At 38.8% G+C, this 24,922-nt stretch overlaps 3 protein-coding genes, 1 long non-coding RNA gene and 1 other non-coding gene across 7 annotated transcripts in view; 4 read left to right on the top strand and 1 right to left on the bottom strand.

Annotated features, from left to right (window-relative positions):
* LOC101886704 (zinc finger protein) overlaps positions 1 to 24,922 on the bottom strand; it is an 846,922-nt gene that overhangs the window by 241,699 nt on the left and 580,301 nt on the right. The gene's annotated exons all lie outside the window — the stretch shown is intronic.
* Positions 1 to 24,922, top strand: part of LOC147844817 (uncharacterized) — a 532,816-nt gene that overhangs the window by 406,439 nt on the left and 101,455 nt on the right. The window lies entirely within an intron of this gene.
* LOC137489479 (NACHT, LRR and PYD domains-containing protein 3-like) overlaps positions 1 to 24,922 on the top strand; it is a 275,187-nt gene that overhangs the window by 215,179 nt on the left and 35,086 nt on the right. The window lies entirely within an intron of this gene.
* Positions 555 to 625, top strand: trnag-gcc (transfer RNA glycine (anticodon GCC)). The gene has a single exon. It is a non-coding gene; the product is annotated as a tRNA-Gly (tRNA).
* Positions 6,966 to 21,131, top strand: LOC137491199 (uncharacterized). 2 transcript variants are annotated; one of them, XM_087248671.1, is made up of 3 exons: positions 6,966 to 7,016; positions 7,484 to 7,633; positions 16,735 to 21,131. In XM_087248671.1, the coding sequence occupies exons 2-3, from the start codon at positions 7,549 to 7,551 to the stop codon at positions 18,282 to 18,284; spliced, it is 1,635 nt and encodes a 544-aa protein (XP_087104797.1). In that variant the 5' UTR covers positions 6,966 to 7,016; positions 7,484 to 7,548; the 3' UTR covers positions 18,285 to 21,131. The 2 variants fall into 2 exon arrangements, with proteins under 2 accessions (XP_087104797.1, XP_087104798.1); XM_087248672.1 differs by lacking the exon at positions 6,966 to 7,016 and having other exon boundaries at positions 7,482 to 7,633.

Genomic DNA, 24,922 nt, shown 5'->3' with positions numbered 1-24,922 from the left:
GTGTTGTTACTCTTCCAGCTCTGGGTAACAGCCTTGCAGCAATCACAACCCACTAGGGCTGCAGATTAAGCATATCAGCATTGGTGGTTCAGTGGTAGAATGCTCGCCTGCCACGTAGGAGACCTAGAGTCGATTCCCGGCTAAAACATGTGCAGTTTTGTGTGGCTCCTTTTTCAGCTCTGGTTGACGGCCTTTTAGCACTCACACAACACAAAGGCAAGGGAGAACATGGGTCAGCATTGGTGGTTCAGTGGTAGAATTCTCGCCTGCCACGCGGGAGACCCAGGTCCGATTCCCGGCCAATGCAATTCCTGTTTTGTGTTGCTACTCTTCCAGCTCTGGGTAACAGCCTTGCATCAATCACACCACACTAGGGCTGTAGTATAAGCAAGTCAGCTTTGTTGGTTCAGTGGTAGATTGCTTGCCTGCCACACAGAAGATCATGGTCCGATTCCTGTCCATTACAATTCCTGTTTTGTGTAGCTACTCTTCCAGCTCTGGGTAACAGCCTTGCAGTAATCACACCCTACTAGGGCTGCAGTGTAAGCATATCAGCATTGGTGGTTCAGTGGTAGAATTCTCGCCTGCCACGCGGGAGACCCGGGTCCGATTCCCGGCCAATGCAAGTGCTCTTTTGTGTTGCTACTCTTCCATTTCTGGGTAACAGCCTTGCAGCAATCACAACCCACTAGGGCTGGAGTATAAGCATATCATCATTGCTGGTTCAGTGGTAGAAATGTCGCCTGCAACGCGGGAGACCTTGAGTCGATTCCTGGCTAATACAAATGCAGTTTTGTGTGGCTCCTTTTTCAGCTCTGGTTGACGGCCCTTTAGCACTCACACAATACAAAGGCAAGGAACAACATAGGTCAGCATTGGTGGTTCAGTGGTAGGAACCTTGCCTGCTACACGCGAGACCCGGGTCCAATTCCCACCCAATGCTTTTCCTGTTTTGTGTTGCTACTCTTCCAGCTCTGGGTAACAGCCTTGCAGCAATCACACCCCACTAGGGCTGTAGCATAAGCTTATCAGCATTGGTGGTTCAGTGGTAGAATTCTTGCCTGCCACGCGGGAGACCCGGGTCCGATTCCCGGTCAATGCAATTCCTGTTTTGTGTTGCTACTCTTCCAGCTCTGGGTATCAGCCTTGCAGCAATCACACCCCACTAGGGCTGCAGCTTAAACATATCAGCATTGGTTGTTCAGTGGTAGATTTCTCACCCTGCCACGCGGAAGACCGTAGTCCGATTCTCGTCCATTACAAATCCTGTTTTGTGTTGCTACTCTTCCAGCTCTGGGTAACAGCGTTGCAGCAATCACACCCCACTGGGGCTGCAGTATAAGCATATCAGCATTGGTGGTCCAGTGGTAGAGTTCTCGCCTCCCACGTGGGAGACCTGGGCCTGGTTCCCAGCCAATGCAATTCCTGTTTTGTGTAGCTGCTCTTCCAGCTCTGGGTATCAGCCTTGCAGCAATCACACCCCACTAGGACAGCAGTATGAGCATATTAGCATTGGTGGTTCAGTGGTAGAATTCTTGCCTGCCACGTGGGAGACCTGGGTCCCATTCCTGGCCAATGCAATTCCTGTTTTATGTTGCTACAATTCCTGTTTTATGTTGCTACTCTTCCAGCTTATCAAGCAAGTTTTTACACAGCGGATGCCCTTTCAGCCGCAACCCATGTCTGGAACACAGACACACACACACACAGACACACACACACAGACACACACACACAGACACACACACACACACAATCTAGCCTATCCAATTCACCTGTACCACATGTCTTTGGACTGTGGTGGAAACTGGAGCACCCTAAGGAAACCCACGTGAATGCAGGGAGGACATGCAAACTCCACACAGCAACACCAACTGAACCGAGGCTTGAACCAGCGACCTTCTTGCTGTGAGGCGACAGCACTACCTACTGCGCCACTGCTTCGCCCAGCATAAAAATGTATATACATAAATCACAATTTAAATGGACAAATAAATAGATATGTTTAAATTGTGTTTTTAACCCCCTGGGGTCGAAGACAGCGTATACGCGTTTTGACAAGTTTTTACCTCATTGAGCTGAAATGAACCTAAATTACACTTTCAGTTTTGATCGTACAGATAAGATCAATACATCAATCGAATCTGTTAGGTGTCTTCTTTTTAAATGTGTACACTCACAACAAAAACAAATGTGTGTGCTTTTGCAAATCTAGGATAATAAACAGTGTATGCATTCTGTCTTTTCTCTCTCCGTGAACTGTTTTTAGAAACGTGTCAGCAAAATGCGCTGAAACTCCGCGAAAACAATACATCCAGACACGAGACACATATCTTTATAAAGCTTGAAGTGTCTACTTTTAAACGCAGCTATGCATGTTGAAAACAAATATTGTTTGATAAAGTAATCAGTATGAAAGCAACGCTATGTCTAGCTTCTCAGTCTGAGCTCATTAGAGTTATTGCGACCAGGCCCACGAAGCTTTGACATTACAAACAGCCTGCATGAGGAGCGCGCAACAGTAGACTGTGTCAGGAAAAACACGTCATTAAAATGAACTAAAACTCAGCAAATACTCAACAAAGAAACATGTGAGATGTTTCTAAAGAAAGCTTGATATGTCTACTTTTGCATTAACCAATATAAGTCGAAAACAAATAATCTTTCAAGTAATTCGTATAAAAGTAAGGGCAGGTACTGATTCTCCTGTCGCCTCATTACAGCGAACGTGATCCCGCCCGCAGTGAAGGCGCATTTCATATGGAAATGAACTGAGGTGAGCCAGCCAGGTGATAATGTAAACGCTCCCCGAGACATGGCATCAAACGACAAGCTTTATTATAGTTACTTATTTTGTTTGAACGATGGCATGCTACACGGGTGAAAAAGCACAATATAAAAATAATATAAAAATAAACAATATAAAAATTAAAATATATAAATAAACTTATTTTTTCTCAGATTCTTTCTTGAAACTCTTAGTCACATACCTGTCTGATGGCTCATTATGCAGGTCTTTGTCTTACTCACTGCATAGTAATGATAGTTCACGCCTTCTCGCATAAACTATTTTCACACAGAAAGTGACTTAGAAATTTTAATTCATAGAATTGTTTTTTTGTGAGTAAGTGAACAAGATGATTCTCACATCATTTTGAAGCAAAAACACTAGACTACCAGATCCAGTTCTCAAAAGTCTTGTGCACAAATGTTCTCTGTGTGTTTCACGACCTTGTTTCAGGGATTTCAAAATTTTAGTTTTTCACTAAACACGCATAAACGTTTCTTTCTCAAAAACACAAACACATACAAACATGCTGCTTAGGTATTATTGTAAACCAACTTGTGCTGTTTACAGTGTTATCACACATTAGCCATTAAAATGTTTTTAAGATACTGAAAACAACACAAATGTCAGTGCATGTCAAAACTTCTCCAGAGCCCCAAAACACCCTCAGACCCCAGAGGGTTAAAAGTCATTTTATTAGGCAATAAAACAATGCATTACAAAAACATTTTAAATGTATAAATAAATAGACACTTTTATTACTGTATTTTTATTTAATTCATGTTTTAAAGGCTGATTAATCAAACAGTAAAAAATTGTATTAATAAATCACAAAACACATTTTAAACAGCTTTTTAAATAAGCATTTGGCAAATGCTTTTCTCCCTATTTGCTGTTTGGTTTTCTTTTTCTTTTGCCACATGCTTTTCTCAAATTAAAAATAAATCAAGTTAAAAATGGCTTTGCTGTAATGAGCTATTGTTTTCCTCTGTTAGAAAAAAAAAGACAGTTAACAGTTTTATCTAGATTAAATGACCTTGGTGATAAAGATTTTCTTGAAGATATAGAACAAAATGAACTTCGTATTTTGCCATCAGAGTTGGATGACTACTATACAGAGAAAGCTAAAGGAGCTTTACGATCTAGAGTGAAATGGATAGAGGAGGGGGAGAAAAATTCTTCATATATTTTTTTAAATTTAGTAAAGCATAGGCAAGCTTCAAAAACTATTAATAAACGTAGCATAGATAACGATGTAAGTGAAGAGAAAACTTTGATTGATGATCACATCTTGTTCATGTTAATATATGAATCAAAATTTAATGAGAGTGATTGTGACTTTTTCTTTTCCTTTTTAAAAGATAAAGTTTCTATTATAGATGACAGCTTCCGTGAAATGATGGAATCTGACATTGTTATCTCTGAACTTGATGTTGCTATTTCTAAAATGTCCAATTAAATAATCCAGGCATATACGGAATTACAGTTGAGTTTTATAAACATATTTGGCCAGAGATGAGATTTTTAGTGTTTGAAGCACTTAAGAAAAGTAAAGACAAAGCAGAACTATCGACTTCTATGGAGCAGATTTTAATAATTTTAGTTCCAGAGCCAAGCAAAGACAAATTATTTTTAAATAATTGGAGACCCATAACTCTTTTGTCCAATGATTTTAAATTGCTCTCTCATGTATTTGCCAATAGACTCAAAAAAAGGTATAGGCGAGATAATTAATGAAACACAATCAGCTTTTATTGTATTAAATTTATTTTTTATTGTATTATCTTTTATTTTTAATGTATTAAAGGGAGAATTATTCAGAATGATACTTGATATGCTCGATTATTTAATTCCTCAGACAAGTTTATTTCTATTTCTAGACTTTTTCAAGGCATTTGATACCCTTGAGCATCCTTTTTTGTCTTTAGAAAGTCTTTAGAAACTTTTGGGTTTGGTCCGAGCTTTTGTAGGGTAATTTCCATGTTCTATACTGATATATTCAGTGGTAAATCCCTGAATTCAGGATCATCTCCTAGAGTTTACATCAAAAGATTAATCCATCAAGGATGTCCCATCTCACCTTTTCTTTTTAATATAGCTGTTGAACTTATGTCATTATATTAAATCAGAGTACACTTTAGGTATTAATATACTTGGTAGGACTTTTACTTTAAGTCAGTTTGCTGATGACACTCTATTAATTCCTAAAAATACGGAGGTGCTCACTTTAGCTCTTGTCAAAATTTCTGTTTCCTAAAGCTTCTGAATTCACCTTAAACCTAAGAAAATGTGGAATATTGACTATTCAGAATTGTACTTTAAGAGAATTAGAGTGTATTCTAGTAAAAGAAGAAGTTAAATATTTGGGAGTTATCATCTTCAAAAATTCTGTTAATAGAGAATGTGCAAATGTTAATATTAAAATGGAAGGGATGAAAAAATCCCTAAATCATTGTCTAGCTAGAGACCTTTCCATATAGGGTAAAATTCTTTTGACTAAGACTGAGGGATTATCTAAAATATATTTAACTTATCCTTTATATACTCCTCCCAAAATAGATAAATCTATAAATTCAATATTATTTAAATTTATTTGGAAAAATAAATCACATTATTTACCTAAGAATCATATGATCAAAGAGTATGAATATGGAGGTTTAGAAGCAATCGATTTTGAATGTCTTCATGGCACTTTTAGAGTTAAATGATTGAAAGAGTGTTTAGCTAAGCCTTATTCAATATTTTATCATATCCCAAACAATTTGTTTAAAAAAATGGTGGCCTTGAATTTGAATTAAGATTTGATTATGATTGTTCAAAACTTCCTTTGAAGCTGTCTACTTTTCATAAGCAAGCACTGCTATTTTGGAAAGTGATATTTACCCATAATTTTCCCCTCATAAATCCACTCTTTGAAATAAAAGGGCTTATATTATTAACAGAAAATCATTGTTTAAAAGTGACTGGTACAATAAAGGCATTATATTCATTAATGATTTGTTAGATGTAAATGGACTGCTACTATCTCATAACAGATTATTAAATAAATATAGAGTTACAGATAAAGGTTATATTGAAATTTGTGAGGCTATACACCTATTGCGTTGTTTAGGTTAATTCAAAGTAATTATTTTGATCCCCTTGTACACTTGTAACTTTTCTTCCGTCTTTAAAAATATCAGTGTTGATATTTCTGATAGTAAATATAACAACAAGCTTATTTACAACACGCCTTATAATGGGTGATTTTAAGTGTTATCATCTAGGAGTTGTTAAACCCTTAGTAGAGGACAAAGCTTTTACCTTTTCTCTTAAATATCCTGTAGCACCTAAGGTTAAGGAAACTCATCACATAATTTTATTCAGGGTATACCATGTGAAGGAGTTTATTCAAAAAAGATTTAACTTTGATGCTGACAAGTGTAGATCTGCTCCAGAAACACTCGATCACTTATGTTTTTCTTGTGAATTTACTTTTTAATTCTGGTTTGACATCCATCCTTGGCTTTCATTAAAGAGGATTTAAGTCCCCCCTATTGTTCTAGAAGATATTTTATTTTACAAAGCTGATTTACATTGTTCTTTCTCTGATGTTGTGAACTTTATTTTACTAATGGGTAAATATCAAATTCATTGCTGTAAGTGGAAAAAATGCTGAACCTCTTTAAGATGTTTTCTTTCTGAGGTAAAGAAAGTGGCTCAAAGCCTCAAATATTTCAGAAACCAAAGTAAAATAACTGAAGCTCTCTGTACTTCATTTTCATAATATTTATTGTTAGAATATTTTGTTTGTCCTTTGATGTAGATCTTTTGTACTGCTTCTTGCTCCTTGTTGCAGTTGTAACATTTTTAATTTATTTTATATATTTGTAATGGTAAATATGCCTTGCGATGTTGATTGTTCTGTCTTGTGATCACTTTTTGCAACAATAAAAACGAAAAAAAAAAAAACACTTATTCTTAGTGGATTAAACAAGTTTTTCAAAATTGTGTAAAAATGTTTGGATTAAAAGTTTTGATCAACTTCAAATACTGAATGTCTGTGTATTTGAAAGAGAGAGAGAGAGCAGATATGTTATGTGAGATGTGAAAAGGAGTGTGAAATTTGTCATGTCCTGACTGCAACAGTAAGTGGCAAAAAAGCTGAACAACAAAGACTTTTATTTTGGCGTGTTATGTGACGTCATAAGGCTGCGCCGCTTCCGCGCTGCGATTCAACTGGAGGAAGGTTTGTTTCACAACTTTACACAAATATAAACCGATTGATTAAAGTTTCAGGTTTTCCTTTCGATATTATATACCTGCGGTTGACTATTATTTTAATCCTTTATACAACGAAGTATTATTTTAATAACAGTAATCGAGGGCTATTGTTTGAACAACTGAAATGTGTTTTAATGAAGGTTTATTTATTTACTAGCATAATGTCATTCCAATACAAGTATACATTATAATATATATATATATATATATATATATATATATATATATATATATATATATATATATATATATATATATATATAAATAAATGGAGGACTAGTTTTTATTAGGTCATTTGTTTGTGGCTATTGTTTCTTGCTCAGACTTACCTGATTTATTTTTGTCAATCACACTCATATAAAGAAACTGTTGAAGAAAGTGTTGAAGAGAAGTTATTTTGTTTCTGTTCATTGTTTTGTTCATTTTAAACAGAATAAAGTGTCCAAACACAGAGAAAAACTCCTGCTGAAGCGACTGATCTCCACACTGTTATAAAGATGGCATTTATTAAAGAGGAGAGTGAAGATGTGAAGATTGAAGAAACATTTACAGTCAAACAGGAAGATCTGCAGGAACAAACAAGTTAGTTTTCATTTAGATATATTTTAATAATAAGAATACTATATTAAATCCATGTTGCAGCCCTGAGTGTGCTGCCTAGTTCTGCTAAATGCACATAAGCACTCATTGAAAGACAGGAATGAGTTTCTTTTGTTACTTGTTCTCATGTCTTTTGTCATTATGTATTATTAGTCTCCCATTTTCTCTACCTTCTTAAGGTTATTGCTTTTCTTGTTCTCCTACTGTGTAAAGCGCCCTTGAGCACTGTCGCTATAAAAAATAAATGAAAACAATAAATTAATAAAAAGTTAAACTGAGCTGACGATATTTGACCTACAGTATTCTCATAAAAGATATCTGCCATTACAGTGATAGTGTTAGCTAGGTACTTTCCAGTTGCATATGTCAGGTTGATCACAATTCCCTTTTTTTCATCAACTTCTTTATGGGTTTAAACTTGTTTCTAGTAGTTGTTACTAGTTCTCACAGATAGTATCAGAGTTAGAATTAAATCTTTATTATAATAACTAATTACCAGGGCTATTGTATTTAAACAGGGTTTCCGTGGAGTCTTAAAATGTCTTAAATTCCAAAATCTAAAATTTGGCCCTAAAAAGTCTTAAATTTGCTGAAATGTTGTGTTGTAGGTCTTGTTTTGTTACCCAATTTGGTCAAAGCCCATACAATCACCAACAATCCATCTCAATAAAACTTTCAACTTTTATTTAAAAAGGTCATTTTAACTCTGTTTATCATAATGGTAAAGACTGCTGAGGATATCCACCTGGACAGATTGTTTTGAATGGATTTAGTTTATTATAGTTTTTAAAACTTTTAAAACATTTGTTAATTAGTTTTTTTTTTATTTTAAAGAAAGTTTATTTTGGAAAAAAAGTGTGTGGATCCAAGTCGAGCTCTCTTGTTTTTACACAATATTTAAGATATTTTGCTAAGAAATATCTAAAATATTCTTGTTATTATTAGTTTTGATTTATTATTGTATTATTAAACATTTTATATAAAAAATATATTTTGAAAGGACAAATAAAAAACCTTTTCTTCTGGGCCATTTGAAAAATTCCTTATTCTAAAAATTCATTCATATTGGTCTTAAAAATGTCTTTAAAAGTCTTAAATTTAACTTGGTGACACCTGTAGAAACCCTGATTTAAAGTATGTCAGAAAACGTGGATGACTCTAATTTTAAATATGCTGAATGAAAATGGACACTAAAATAATTAATTATTATAAAACATTGTACAGTATTCTAAACTATATGATGTTAAGTTTATCAGTATTGACCATATTCTTCACGTACCAGCAGGCGCCGCTATTGAAATCTTTTTGCTTTTTAAAGAATACATTTTTAGATCCTTAAAACAGTGTAATGCTGCTTGTCTTTGATCTTGTGGGGGAAACCGGAGCACCCAGAGAAAACCCACGCCAGCTTGGGGAGAACATGCAAACTCCACACAGAAATGCCAACTGACCCAGCTGAGGCTCGAACCAGCAACCTTCTTGCTGTGAGGCGACAGCACCACCTACTGTGCCTCCTCGTCGCCCGACAACACTGATTTATTTGCATATTTTTTATGCGATATTCCAGTTTTGCAAATTAATTTAATTGGCATTTTTGGATGGAAACATAGCTGTAAGGTTTGGAGCTTACGCTGCTATTCTGAACCAATAATCGGAAACAGAAAGCAGTTGAAGGATGGCGTGTTTAAATTCATTATTTATCTGACTTTATTGTAATTAATCTGACTCCATCAAAGTTGTTATTATCATTGATAAAGAGAAAGAATCTCAAAGCTTAAAGCAGGTAAAGTTGTTTATTAATTTACATGTTTAAATATACAGACAGTAGAATGAAACAAACTAACATACTGTATAAAGAAATTAGCTGTACGTGCACTGCTGAGCAACAAAAACAGTGAAATTGCCTTTGTTAGCATATGAGGCTATGCAGCCATATGAGGGAGAGGCAGAGTAAAAGCCATTCTCCCAGATCAACACTTAACGTTCCTTATTATACCCTGAGTAAAGCATTTTCAAACATGAGTGAAAACCAACCCCCAAAACCAACTGAACATGAGAGCACAGCAGAGGAGATAAAGTGGGTGAGAACATTAACATACTCTCCTCAGGCCATGACTCAACAATAGTAAATAAATTGTATATTGAAATACAAGCAATCAATGTCTCTGTTGATTTTAGCACTACAACGCTTAAGTCATAAACTGTCAAATGACTCCATACATGATAATGCTATTTGAAGGAAGATCAAGGGCAGATGAATTGTGGATGGTGAAAAGCACATGGTTACTGCAAGCAAATGGCAGAGATGTGTACTGGAGCTGTGATCAACTCTACCAAGCCAGGAGGACCCATCCCATGCTTGCAATGTCTCAGAAGTCCTTGATTAGCATAGAAGGAATATATAATAGATGAATATATAATTTTTTCTCATCCTGCTTACCCATTACCTACATTTCAGTCACACAAAGAACAAAGTCACATACGAGAATGGCTTGTCCTTCTTTAGTGAATAATAAGCTTAAATTCACAGACCTTCGACAGAGACATGTACTGTAACTAGATTAATTGGATTATTTATCTTCTAAAAACAATGTTTTAGTTCTGCTTACATTCTTATTATTCAACTATTTTAATTGATTTTTCCAAAGTCTTCAATTTTTCCACAACACACATATTGAACAACAAATTAACATGGTACATAGCTACAGACATACACCCCATAAAGAAAAAGGGTAAAAGATAAAAATAAAAATAAATTAATTAATAAAAATAGATAAAATAAATTAGGAAACTAGGCACAAACTCTCACCAAGGATATAATAACCTCTGAGCGTTCAATGTAGGAGAGGAAAGGCTGCCAAATGATGTACTTAAGGTGCTCGAGTTTAAGATGTGATAACAATTCTAATCTCAATGTTTGTGGGATGGTGGGTTTGTTTTTTTCCATCTTAGGAGAATCAGGCGTCTGGCCAATAAAGAAGAAAAGGCAATGATCTCTATTACATATAGATGAAAATGATCTAAAAATATTGGCCCAAAATTTATGCAACCTAGGGCATCGCCAGAACATCAGATCTGCTGGCTCCAAACCACATCTGGGGCAAGATGAATCTGACACTGGATACATTTTTGCCAGCTTGCTCCTAGATAGGTGAAGCCTAAGAAGCACCTTAAACTGCAGAAGACCATGTCTAATAAATGCAGGGGATGAGTGTACCAGTTCTATGGCATATTGCCAGGCTGTATCTGATATTTCTAGTCCCAGTCCGTCTTCCTATTTTAGCTTTATATAATTTAGGTAAGGGGAGGCAGTTCTTTAGACCACTTCATATAACATGGACATCATACCCCTTTGATATGGGTCCATATTTACCAATTCATCAATCAATCAATCAATCAATCAGGGAAGGAGAGAAGTGTTTTTTTTACGAAACTATGGACTTGAAAGTACCTGAAAAAATTGTCTCCAAAACAAGAGCTTCATCAAATACCTTGCACAACAGTGGTGTTAGCTTGGCAGTAAACTTCTTATAAAACTCGGCCGGAAGCCATCAGGGCCTGGTGCTTTTCCGGTTTTCAATTTTTTAATTGCATTTTCAATTTCAGAAGGTGTTATTTTTTATTCTAATGCCAACTGATCTGAATCACAAAGGTATGGCAATTCTAAATAATTGAAAAAGCTCTCAATACGTCCAATTTCGTTTACCTCAGAGCTGCAAAGGGTTTTATAAAAGTGTTTAAATTGATCATTAATTCCCTGTTAATCAGTAATAATACTGCCGTCTTCCTTACTAACTGCTGCTATAAAACCAGCTGCTGAGGATTGTTTCAGTTGGTAACACAATAACCTGGCAGCTCGTTCACCATGTTCATAATGAATCTAGCGTGATCTTATGTGGAGATCCTTTGCATTTTCACTTGTCAGGGAGTCATATTCCGCTTGCAGAAGGAGTCTTTTCTAATGGAGCTCTTCGGAAGGTGATGTTGAGTGTAGCTGATCAATTGTATTATTTAATTTATAATCTCTGTAAGCCAATTTGACATTCTTTTATTTGCGCTAGCTTGATATTAAATAATCTGTCCTTTTATAAATGCTTTCACAGTATACCATAGGATGCTCAAACTTATCTCTGGGGATTCGTTTATCTCAAGGAAGAAATAAATTTAAGCATCAATAACTTTTACAAAATCGTCGTCTGCCAAGAGTCTTTAGTTAAACCGCCATGTATGTTGGAGGATTCCATTGCCTGGAAACATAGCTTTAGAGAGACTGGACAATGTTCCGAAATAACAATACTACCATACTCTTCTGCTGACATTAATGCCCCATTCACACAAGGCTTCAGTGTCAACGCTTGACAGAGGGCGTGTCTGAAGTTGGGGCTGACGTGATCGTCATAGCAGCGTTAGCCAATGAATTTAGTCAGCAATAGGCCACAGTCTGAGCTGGTGAATTTGCATACAGCGATCTGTTGGCTGATGCTTCCATCGCTTGAAAAGTTGATCAAGTCCCAACTTTTGCAGCGAACAATGCCTCTGAAGCAGCGTCGACGAATCCACAATGCAGTTCGGCAACGCCTGACGTCGCCCATTCAAAGTGAACGGGAAGCGTTGACGCTGATGCCCCTTGTGAATGGGGCGTAAGGGACGTAACTGCTTGTCCAGGAGAAAATGGTCAATCCTGGAATAGGTTTGATGCACAGGTGAATAAAATTCAGGAGGTTCGCCTCCTAAAATTAAATTGTGTGCGTCAAGACTAGGCAAAATTGAAAATAAATCACTGAAAATGTGTACATTGTCCCAATTAGGAGCATACACATAGGCCAGGACCACAGACATGTTAAAAGTTTGGATTATTATGTATCTGCCATTTTTATCCAGCACATTTGATTCAATGACAAACTGTACATTCTTATGTATGAGTACAGCAACGACCCTACTTTTGCTATTGAAGTTTGAATAATATATTTGTGTATAGCCTCCTCTAAGTTTAGAATAGTCATTTTTCAACAGATGTGTCTCCTGTAAATATACAATATCTGTTTTGAACTGTTTTTAACTGATTTTAATTGTTTCTTTTTATTGGGTGATTTAGCCTCCGCACATTCCAACTGGTAAAGTTTGTCTTTACTTCACCCATTTTACGAGCTGTTGAAAACATTTATCAGAAGCATCCGAAGCACCCGAAAGGTATCTGTGGGTTTTGTATGTAGGGGGATGTCTTGGGGAAAGAGAGGAAAGAAAAAAAAAAGGAAAAAAAAGGTGTGATCACACATACACTTTTATAAACACGAAACAACACAAGATTAAAACCTTGGTGTAAACTTACACACACTTCCACCTACTCACACTCTTAGCTAGCTGACCATGTGGGACCTCACGTATAAAACAAAACCATTTGAACAGCTCTTGATGTTTCATGAAAACGACCCCATTACTGACAAAATATACTTGAGAACTAGAAATAACAACAACCAACATGTGCTATAGTGGTTATTTAAAAGTTAACCGGAGAGCGACATTAACATTTGTATTGTCATTCACAGCCCAGTGTACTGTTGTCCTTTATTTCAGCAGCTTTCTTCAAAATATCCTCTTTTTCGGAAAAGTAGTGGCATTTAATCACGAAGGCGCATGGCGGTTCCTTGTCATCCACTGGTTTGCTGCATAGAGTGTGGTGTGCCTGGTCCAGAAGAGGAGTATTCTCGAGGTTTAGTGTATCTTTTAGAAGTATCTTGCATGATTATATGCTGTCATGGCTATTATATATATTGCTATAATAAAGGCCAATGAAGAAAAAATGGCCATGAATATCAAATCACTTTTATTGTCACATCATCAGCAGCACGTGTGCTATGATGAGTGAAACGCTTAGGTGCTGGCTCTAGACAGTACAAAATACAGACAGTGCAAATATAACGACAGTGCAAAATACAGATAGTACAAAATAATTTGGCAGCATTATAATTGTTGACAGCGATATGTATAATGAATATGTGTACCCATAGTTGTAGGCAGTATTGTTTTAGGTATGTATTGGTTAAAGTGCAGTGCATGCCACATATACATGGTGTGCAGTGAGGGGTATTAAGTGTCCATCAGCCTGATAGTATGAGGGAAGAAGCTTTCCTTTAGTCGGCTGGTGCGCGACCGGATGCTGCAGAACCATTTGCCTAAGGGTAGCAGAGAGAAAAGTCTATGGCTTGGGTGGCTGGAGTCGCTTATAATTCACTTGGCTTTCCTCATGCACCGCCTGGTGATGTCGTGATGGGAGGGAAGCTCACCTCCTACTACGCGTCCAGCAGTTCACACAATTCTATGTAAGCCTTTGCGATTGCTGCTGGTGCTATTTCCATACCAGGTGGTGATACAGCCACACAGGATGCTCTCCACAGTGCAGGTGTAGAACGAGCGGAGGATGTGAGGGCTTATTCCAAACCCCCTGAGATGCCTGAGGAAGAAGAGGCGTTGTTGTGCCTTCCTTAGCACTGCGTCTGTGTGAGCAGTCCATGTCAATTCCTTAGCAATGTGTACTCCAAGAAACTTAAAAACGCTGACTCTCTCCACTGGTGTCCCGTTGATGGTGATGGGGGTGTGTTCTCTTTTCTCCCAGCTCCTTGGTTTTGCTGATGTTGAGTGAGAGGTGGTTTTCCTCACACCACTGCGTCAGAGTGTAAACCTCCTCTCTGTAGGCCATCTCATCATTATCTGTGATTAGGCCCACCACTGTCATCAGCAAATTTAACGATGACGTTGGAGCTGTGTTTGGCTGTACAGTCGCGTGTGTACAGGGAGTACAGGAGTGGACTGAACACAACTCTGTGGATCATCAGTGTGGATCAGGTCATGTTGTTCATTCTGACCACCTGGCGTCTGCTTGACAGGAAGTCCAGGATCTAGATGCACATAGAGCTGTGTAGACCCAGAGCTTGGAGCTTCACCACTAGTTTGGCAGGCACTATAGTGTTGAATACTGAGCTGTAGTCCACAAACAGCATTCTCACATATGTGTTTTTTTTTCCAGGTGAGACAGAGCAGTGTGCAAGGTGAAAGCAATTGCAACATCAGTGGAGCGATTATTCCTGTAAGCAAATTGCAGAGGGTCAGTGTGAGCAGGCAGTACAGAGCAGATGTGCTTTTTAAACAGCTTCTAAAAGCACTTGCTGAAGATGGGTGTCAGAGCAACTGGACGCCAGTCATTTAAGCATGTGGTTTTAGATTATTTCGGTATGGGCACAATAGTAGCTGTCTTAAAGCATGTGAGAACCACAGACCGAGAGAGCGAGAGGTTAACAATGTCCGTGAAAACCCCCGCTAGCTGGTGTGCGCATGCTTTAAGTACACGTCCAAGGATGCCATCTGGGCCGTAGCTTTCCGGATGTTCCGGAAAGATCTCGTTACGTCTGCTACAGAAACAGAGTGTGCTGGCGGTTTCGGTATCGGCCGCGGGAGCGCACAGTATGTGGGTGTCCTGGGCTTTAAAGCAGGTGTAGAACGAGTTAAGCTCGTCCAGGAGAGATGCAGAAATGTTTACAGTGGCGGGTTTGTTACTTTTAAAGTTTGTTATGTAATTAAGTCCCTGCCACATACTCCTCCCCTCTACCTTGTACCTCTGTATTGATGTTTTGCTGCTTTGATAGTTTACCTGAGGTTGTAGTTTGCTTGTTTTTGTTCCTCAGCATTTCTGGATTTATAGGCGGAGGTTCACACTTATAGGGCTGTTCGAACTTTGCCATCAATCCATGGTTTTGGGTTGGGGTAGATACGAACAGTTTTTGTTGGGACCATGTCTTCTATACACTTTCTGATGAAGCATGTAACGGTGTCTTGAGTAAACTTTAATGTTGTCATCAGAAGCTGCCCGGAACATCTCCCAGTCCATATGATCAAAACATTCTTGAAGTATGGAACTCGATTGGTCCGTCCAGCTTTGAAACCTCTTGAGGGTGGGTGGTTCCCGTTTCAGTTTCTGTCTGTAAGCAGGCAAGAGCAGAACAAAAGAGTCATCTGATTTGCTTAGCGGTGGGCGGGGGAGGGATTTGTTGGCTTCCCGGAACGGAGAATAGCAGTGGTCCAAAATTCGGTCACCACGCATGTTTGTGGTGATATGGTGATAGTATTTTGGAGTGATTTTCCTGAGATTGGCATTGTTAAAGTCCCCTGTAACAATAAATGCTGCCTCTGGGTGTGTGGTTTCCTGCTCGCTTATGCTCCCATTCAGTTCCCTAAGCGCCTTCTGTGTGTTGGCTTGAGGGTGGATGCAAACATCTGTAATTATAACAGCTGTGACCTCTCTTGGTGGCCAGTGTGGTTGGCACCGAAGCATAAGGTATTCCAGATCAAGAGAACAAAATGATCTAACTGGATGTATCTAACTGGACCCCCTCGTTCGAGTTGCAACATAAAAGAGCTTAGACAACAAAAAAATTATATATGCAACTTATTTAATATACACAACTAATAAAACAACAAATCAAGAAACAAACAAATGTCTAGGGGAAAATAAAGAAAATAACTAACTTTAACTACACATATAAATAATGCCAAACAAAACCATAAGGTTGCCAAAATAAAGAGATGGTCTTGATGCAAGGACGGCCAGTAGCCACACTATCCTACAGAAGCTAGCTCACTCTCGCATTTATATGCTTTGAACCAATTGGGGAGCTACCATGGCACCTTAACAGGATCTGCCACATCCAAACTGGAATACCAGGGTCGTCACACCATTTACACCTTTCAAATCTGTGTCTTATCAATGTGACCAAAATTACTTTTATGATCAATTATGTAAGAAACTCTGAAAACTAGACTGACAGCGTTTCAATTTACAATGACTTCTATTTTAGGCGACTATGACACAATTTACATTGTAAAAGCTGTAGATAAATAAAGATGAATTTAATCTGCTTAAATGTGTACATGTTAATGACTGAACAAAATATGATCCGATTTTATTTTACATTTACCATGCATCAAAATAAGTGTGTGTAGCCAATGTTTCCAGTGTCTTTTTACTTTTCAGCTTTTGATGAGAGATTTTTAGACTTAATGAAAACTAATCTTTTATTTATTTATTTCAGACCTAATTGAAGAGAATGAGAGGAAAGAGGAGGAACATTATGTCAAAATTGAGGAAAAAACTAATTTACAGACTGATGGTATTTTGAAAAGGAGAGACAAGAATTGTTTCACCTGCACTCAGTGTGGAAAGATTTTGGCAAGCAAAAGCAAACTTAAGATTCACATGATAATCCACACTGGAGAGAAACCATTCACTTGCACTCAGTGTGGGAGGAGTTTCAACCGCTCATCACACCTTAATCACCACAAGAGGATCCACACTGGAGAGAAACCAATAAGGTGCACTCAGTGTGGGAAGAGTTTCAGCCAATCATCAAACTTTAATCTACACATGAGGATCCACACTGGAGAGAAACCATTTACGTGCACTCAGTGTGGGAAGAGTTTCCGCCAAGCATCATCACTTAATAAACACATGAGGACCCACACAGGAGAGAAACCATTTACTTGCACTCAGTGTGGGAAGAGTTTCAACCGCTCATCAACCCTTAATCAACACATAAGGATCCACACTGGAGAGAAACCAATACCGTGCACTCAGTGTGGAAAGAGTTTTCGCCAATCATCATCCCTTTATAAACACATGAGGATCCACACTGGAGAGAAACCATTCACATGCACTCAGTGTGGGAAGAGTTTCAGCCAATCATCAAACTTTAATCTACACATGAGGATCCACACTGGAGAGAAACCAATAAGGTGCACTCAGTGTGGGAAGAGTTTTCACCAATCATCATCCCTTTATAAACACATGAGGATCCACACTGGAGAGAAACCATTCACATGCACTCAGTGTGGGAAGAGTTTCCGCCAAGCATCATCACTTAATAAACACATGAGGATCCACACTGGAGAGAAACCATTCACATGCACTCAGTGTGGAATAAGTTTTAACTGCTCATCATACCTTAAACAACACATGAGGATCCACACTGGAGAGAAACCATTCACTTGCACTCAGTGTGGGAGGAGTTTCAACCGCTCATCACACCTTAATCACCACATGAGGATCCACACTGGAGAGAAACCATTTACTTGCACTCAGTGTGGGAAGAGTTTCAACCGCTCATCAAACCTTAATCAACACATAAGGATCCACACTGGAGAGAAACCAATAACGTGCACTCTGTGTGGGAAGAGTTTTCGCCAATCATCATCCCTTTCTAAACACATGAGGACCCACACTGGAGAGAAACCATTTACTTGCACTCAGTGTGGGAAGAGTTTCAGCCAATCATCAAACTTTAATCTACACATGAGGATCCACACTGGAGAGAAACCATTTACGTGCACTCAGTGTGGGAAGAGTTTCCGCCAAGCATCATCACTTAATAAACACACGAGGACCCACACTGGAGAGAAACCATTTACTTGCACTCAGTGTGGGAAGAGTTTCAACCGCTCATCACACCTTAATCAACACATAAGGATCCACACTGGAGAGAAACCAATAACGTGCACTCAGTGTGGGAAGAGTTTTCGCCAATCATCATCCCTTTATAAACACATGAGGATCCACACTGGAGAGAAACCATTCACTTGCTCTTAATTAAATTCAATTCAGCTTTATTTGTATACCGCTTTTACAATGTAGATTGTGTCAAAGCAGCTTCACATAAATGGTCATAATAAATTGGATCAGGGTAGTTCAGTTTTTAGTGTTTAAGTTCAGTTCAGCTCAGTTCAGTGTGGTTTAAATCATTACTGAGAGTCCAAACACTGAAGAGCAAATCCATTGATGCATAGCTCTACCGATCCTGAACCATGCAAGCCAGTGGCGACAGCGGAGAGGGAAAAAAAAAAACACTTTACTGATAGGAGTGAAGAAAAAAACCTTGAGAGAAACCAGACACAGTTGGGCACGACCATTTTCATTTCTTCGCTGGCCAAAAGTCTTGTGCAGAGCTGCAGTCTCAGCAGTGGAGGCTGGAAGCTGGCCTCAGCGAAGACTCGTCTGTCCCTGGAGCATCACTGGAATCAGTCTCATGTTCTCCACTCCCCACGACCACAAGCGCAGCAGCAGCTCAGGATACGGCCTGGTCCCGGATATGGAAACCTTGGGATCATCTCGTCGCTGGTCTTAGATCCAATCAGTGACTCCGCATAATCTGAGGACCTCGGGATGAGTATCCCCAGGTGTAAATGAAGAAAAAAAAAGAAGAATAATTAGCGTAGCTGCTGTTCATAGTGTATATAAGCAAGATGTAGAAACTTGTGTGGAAACCTGCTAAGTGATGCATTGAGTGTATGCTTTACTAAACAAATAGGTCTTTAATCTAGTTTTGAACTGACAGAGTGTGTCTGAGCCTCGGATGTTATCAGGGAGGCTATTCCAGAGTGTAGGAGCCATAAATGAGAAGGCTCGACCTCCTTTACTCGACTTTGCTATTCTAGGTACTACCAGAACCCCGGAGTTTTGAGATCTTAAAGAGCGAGTTGGATTGTAGAGAGACAGAAGATAAACAGGAGCTAGATTATTTAGAGCTTTATAGGTGAGAATTACTATTTTAAATTTAATACAAAACTTAACAGGCAGCCAGTGTAATGAGTATAAAATTGGGGTCTGTGGTCACACCGGACTTTTCTCTCCATAGACTTCCATTCATACGCACGCAAATGTGTCAGACTGGAAACATAAGTTTGTGCGTCAAGTTTTGCAATTCACTGCCTTGCAAGGTTCAAGCTTGGTGAACTTTGACCTTGGAAATTGCATCACTTGACTATGTAAGACCCACACTGGAGAGAAACCATTCACATGCACTCAGTGTGGGAAGAGATTCAACCGATCAGCAAACCTTAATAAACACATGAAAATCCACACTGATGTGAAAGAGTATATGCGCTTTGAGAGTGAGAAGACTTATTACAGCTCCAAAATTGAAACTGCACCAAACAATTTACTCTGGAGAGACCGTACAAGTGTTCACACTGTGACAAGAGGTTTAATCAGTTGTGGGGAGTCAACGGATCGTTCCAGAACCGAACAAGTCACAGACCATGTTATCCTTAAAAGATTGGTTGGTGCCTACAAGTCTGAGCTTTGATTTCATTTTCAAAGCAATCCACAGGCAACCAGCAAAAGGCAATCCACAGGATGACTAGCCAGTCAACATCACAGTTGCGTGTTAATTAACTTTACACCTTAAAACAATAAGAGGCTCTACAATCAAAAACCCACCAAACCGGTTTTTGAGAAGTACCTTTTGGTTCGCGTGCCCTTTGGCGTCTGCAAGGAATACACATTCTCAGGCAGACACAGAAGCGATCAGAAACGCTTCCAAAGTTTAATGGACATTTAAGTAAAACAGTTTATTTGAGTAATGTACGTTTGCTTTATGTTTCTGTAGGTTTTTGTGTGTACATGTTCCATGTGTTTAACAAAACTGTTATAGTTATAGTTATTGAGTAATAGCCCTCAGTGACAAATGAAACCTATAGAATGTTTGTGAAATACTTCATGTTTGGTATCGATTGAAAGCTAGTAACATTTCAAATGCATTGGTTTATATGAAGAAACCATACTATGAAAAGTGTCCATGTTATGAGACTTTATTTTAACCACTATGCTATCAAAGCAGCACCCACACCAGGTGTCAACCCGGCCTTCTAGAGGGCAGAATTGGGGTGTGACTCCACCCCGCACCTTTTCTGATTGGACAAGTATTGTGTAGACCCAGCCTCTACCAAAGCCTATAAAACTTTGAACAAAGGAATTTCATCGTCGTCTTTTGCCGGTCATCTTTGCCAGTCGTCACCGCCGTCGCTGCCCGGACGTCGCTCTTCTCGTGCTGTGGCCGTTACATCGCCTCGCCGGAAGCCTCGTTACATCACGGAGCAGACCGCGACCTTCACTTGCTGCCGGCTCGACCCCCGATCTGCTTGTGCAACCGCTTCAACAACAAGCCATCGGGTCAACATATCCAAACTCTGAAACTCATCCTAACTGCAGGAACCCAGGAAGGACTTCGAACGCCGCCTTGTCCAACATCCGTATCCCTAGCAACCGACTAAGGAAACCCCTCTTCACCAACAAGGGAATTCCATCACGTCACTGAAGTTGCTACGCTGACCAATCAGCTTCGCCGGGATTTCCCTTTGGACCAGTCGAGGAAGCCAAAAATTACATCAGAACGCAAGTAGCACAAACAAGGTTTCTACCCATTACTGAATCTGGTGTGAATTATGTTTAAGTAGTAAAGAATAGCAAAATTCTCTGCTTTTACGGTTTCTCTCAGGTTGCAATGCTAAGAACTTAGCAAAGGCTAGAAGTTGAATCCACTCAGTCAAAACTCTCCTCAAACTGCTTGTGCGTGTGTGTATGTATGTGCATTTGTTTGTTTTACGTAGATTAGTACTTTGTGTTATAGAGTAGCAATAAACTTTTGTTTCGTTTTAAGATCCGTGTTGGTGTGTTGTGTGCTTTATAAGTTAATGCCTCAGCTTCAGATACTGCTACCTTGCTCATTAAATAATTAGATACTGTTTTTTATATTGTTATTGTTGGCCACGTAATAATATAATACAGAATTGCTTTACACTAAACGTTCTATTTGCTGGACAAATACTTAAGTTAAGTGTAAGCTTTAAATAATTCTATGTGAATCATGTTCGAATCTTTGATTCGAATCCCCAAAGTTTAAACATGATTTAAACCAAAGAGCTGATTCTTACATAGTGGTGGAGAATAATTAGGGCAAGCAGATCTAACTTTTAAAGCACAAAACCCAGAAATCACGTTGTTAATCTTTTCTATTTTTGTCCGGAAAGAATAGATTAGAGGGAATAAAAGTTTTGCTACTGCACAATTTCATTGTGGTACCATTTGTTTTATTGCTTGACTGCATTTAGTGTTGTTAAGAAAGTAAAACGTCATTTAAATTGTCCGCCGAGACACACTGTAAGCCGCTCTAAAGCGCATGTAGAGAAAGACAAAGCGTATTCCTTTGTGCTTATCTCATAACGTTATATAAGGCCTTCACAGTATGATTTCGTACGCCGCGATTCCCGGCTGGAAACTCAGCTGTGTTTTCTCCTGGTAACTGATTTAGCATAGCTAACTAAATTCTTGTTGCCCTGTAATTTGCTAATACTTAGTAAATGATTTAAAACGCGGAGCTCAGAGAGAGCTGCCTAGCGTAGTTTATAGGAGAAGTTTTGAAATTGATCAATTGAAATTGTGGTTTGAATCCACGGATGTGTTTGCAGTCTAAACAGACTTAACACAGAGTGCTGAGATCCCCCATATCTCTGTCACGATTTGTATTAATCTCAGAAATCCTGTTGATTAATTTTATCTCACTTTCATAAGTTGAGAATCGTTCAGTACTGTTAAGATATAAAATCTAACTAGTGCTTTTTGTTTGAACAGTGTGAGATGCGCCGTCATCTCAAGTGATACTGTGAAATTTGCTATTATTCCACTTTGTGGTCGTTGCCATAGCAGCAACCTTGATCCGGAAGTACAGAGAAACTTGCCGGAATTACATTCAAGTGCGCATGTGCAGTCCGCCAGCGCCAGCTTGAATTGTAAACAAAGAGCATAGCGTGAAGCTAAGCTAAACTAACGCTAACGCGTTTGCATTGAAGTTTATGCATTTCCAGTAGCAGCGAAGGCTAATAGATAGCATGTAGCATTTAGTGGTCTTAAATGCATTGCATGGCTGATGCTTGAAATAACTCTTGCATCTCAGTTGTTTCTCTTTACTCACCTTGGAAAAGTTAACAAACGCAAAGTTAATCAAAGTGTGCACAATCTAACTGCTGAGTTTAATCACTACTGTTTTATTTTATTTTTGTTTTTCCTGCTGTACCTGGCCTGTTGAATTTAATCAGTTTGAACTCACATAAGCTGTTGGTTTTATTAGTGATCAATTATAGTTTTGTTTTCATGACTATAAATTAATGCTCTCTGACCTGTACAAGTATAAATACTTTTTCCATTCATCAACATCTAGGAACACCCATTTCCTATGACTGTTGATTTATACGGATAAGACTCATTGATTAAATTAATTATGATTGTTTAATTTGCTGATCAACTGCATTAAATGTTACTTTAACCAACTTCATTGTTTTGAAATTTTGATTTCATTAATGGTTCATTTATGCATGGCTTTATAATTTTAGCAATAATTAATAATTAAATTTAGTCATAAGTGTTCTTATCAATCTTAATGATAACTTATAAAAGTTATTACCACGTTAAAGATTTAAAGTTAAGTTCAATTCAAAATTAAATTTAGTCTTTTCATCTAGTGGAGCCCTCCAATTAGCCAAACTTCAAAAGGAAAATTCAGATTTTTCTACTACGTAGGCTAAGCAGTTACTATATAACACAATAAAACCAACACTTCTTGTAGTGTCAACTCGACAGCGCCACCGCTTTGACATCCTTAAATACACCTAATGCTAAGAGAAAACTAACTCCTTTGTTCTCTCTTTCTACTAGTTATCTTCTTTTAACTAGACTAATGATGCTGGTTTAAGGATTGTGCTTGTGAGAGTCAAAAAGCAGAGAATTTTAGAAACATTTAATAGATGTTTGGGACACTTGAACACTTTTAATTGTTGAAATTGTCTGATCTCACCCCTCCTTTCTCACTCATCAGGTCAACAAGAGGATAGGCGTCGTTAGATCCAATTCTAAACACGCATCCAGAAACAATTTATTTGGTGTATGGAGTCAATCCTATTCAGAAGCCAATACTGTTATTGTTGTCCCACTTTCTGTCACTTCAGAAGAAAGTTTAACAGCAACTTCAGTCCTGGTATTTAGAAATCTTATTTTTATATTTAACAAAAGCTAAAGGAACCCTCTCTCTAGGAAAGTGGAAACTACAGATTTTCACCCTACTCCTTAGTCTCCTTATCACTTTTGTTTTCTTTGTTCTCTCACTGTGTCTGTGCTACTGACTCTTTCCACAGAGACTACCAGTTAGACACGCGTACCCACCAGAGGGCCACAGTTCCAGAGAACCACACTTAACTCAACATTAGTACACACTTAACATTGCACATTAACATTTCTCCTTTTCTGTTTGCATTGTTCTACCTTGTTTTTGTTTCTTTCTCCTCTCTATCTCTCTTTAAGGTCTGTGTCAGTTAAAATCCTAAGTCCTCCCCCCGCCGCAAAACATGGCTCACTCCAAAGATCCTGTCGGCCATTGGAAGGACCTGGAAACATGGCTGAGTGTTGTAACAGGCAGTCTCATCCCTAAAGCAGCCGAAACACTGCAGCCCCTGACGCAAAACTAATTGGATGAGAACATAGACAGCATCATTAAGCAAGACCCAAGTCAAGGCTTCAACCACAAGGAGCTGGCCAAAATCACTAGTACTTTGAGTCACACACTCATAGCCACCCTCAAGTTGAGTGACAGACACGCCTCCCAACTCCAACACAAGCTGACACGCCTGCAAGCCCGCACCGAGCAGCTAGAGCTAGAGGCTCAGGAACGTCTTCAACAACCAAATGAGGTGGATGAAGGTACCACAGAGGAGATCGACAAACTACAAGAAGCCCTAACAGCCGTCACAGAAGAAAGAGAACAAGCCAGAGCAGACCACGCTGACGTCGCTAACAAGCTAGATTATGTTGAACAGCTACTGAAGGAAGCAAAGGTGGACTTAAGAGACAAGAAGGCCAGAATCAAAGCCCTTGAAACTCACCTGAGCGAAGCAAGACATGAGATCGACAGACTAATGCAGGAAGTGGATGACATCAAAGAGGAGTCCGCCAGTGAACTCAGGCATGCCTATGCACTGCGCTATGAACCTCCAAAGACAAGATGTGCACCAGCCTCGCCCCTGCCAATCAGGACAGGATCCCCTGTCCCTGAGCTCTCACCTATTGAAAGAGGTAAGAAACCATGCCGAAGATCTTCGCCAACACCTTCTGAAGAGCCTTACCTTACCCCACAGCGACGAGAGCCTGTGATAGCCAGTTACAGATCGTCATACAGTCAGGACCTTAAAGACCTTGACAAGCTGGCCAGAAACATTGGCAAGTTTACTCCAAGTGTGTCAGGTGGTTTGGAGGTCCACGCTTATTTGCAAGACATTGATTTCCATCTGGAAATGAGACCTAATGTCTCTAATAAAGAAAGACTGTATTTGCTTCGAGCCACATCCAGCACTGAGGTGCGCAGCTTCCTAGACCGACAACCGGCTCGGGTAAAGAATGATTAT

Source organism: Danio rerio, chromosome 4, assembly GCF_052040795.2.
Source record: "Danio rerio strain M-AB ecotype USA chromosome 4, GRCz13ab, whole genome shotgun sequence".
In the NCBI taxonomy this organism is placed as follows: domain Eukaryota; kingdom Metazoa; phylum Chordata; class Actinopteri; order Cypriniformes; family Danionidae; genus Danio; species Danio rerio.
Note: the sequence above shows the minus strand (reverse complement) of the source record. Positions and strands in the feature narration are given on the sequence as shown.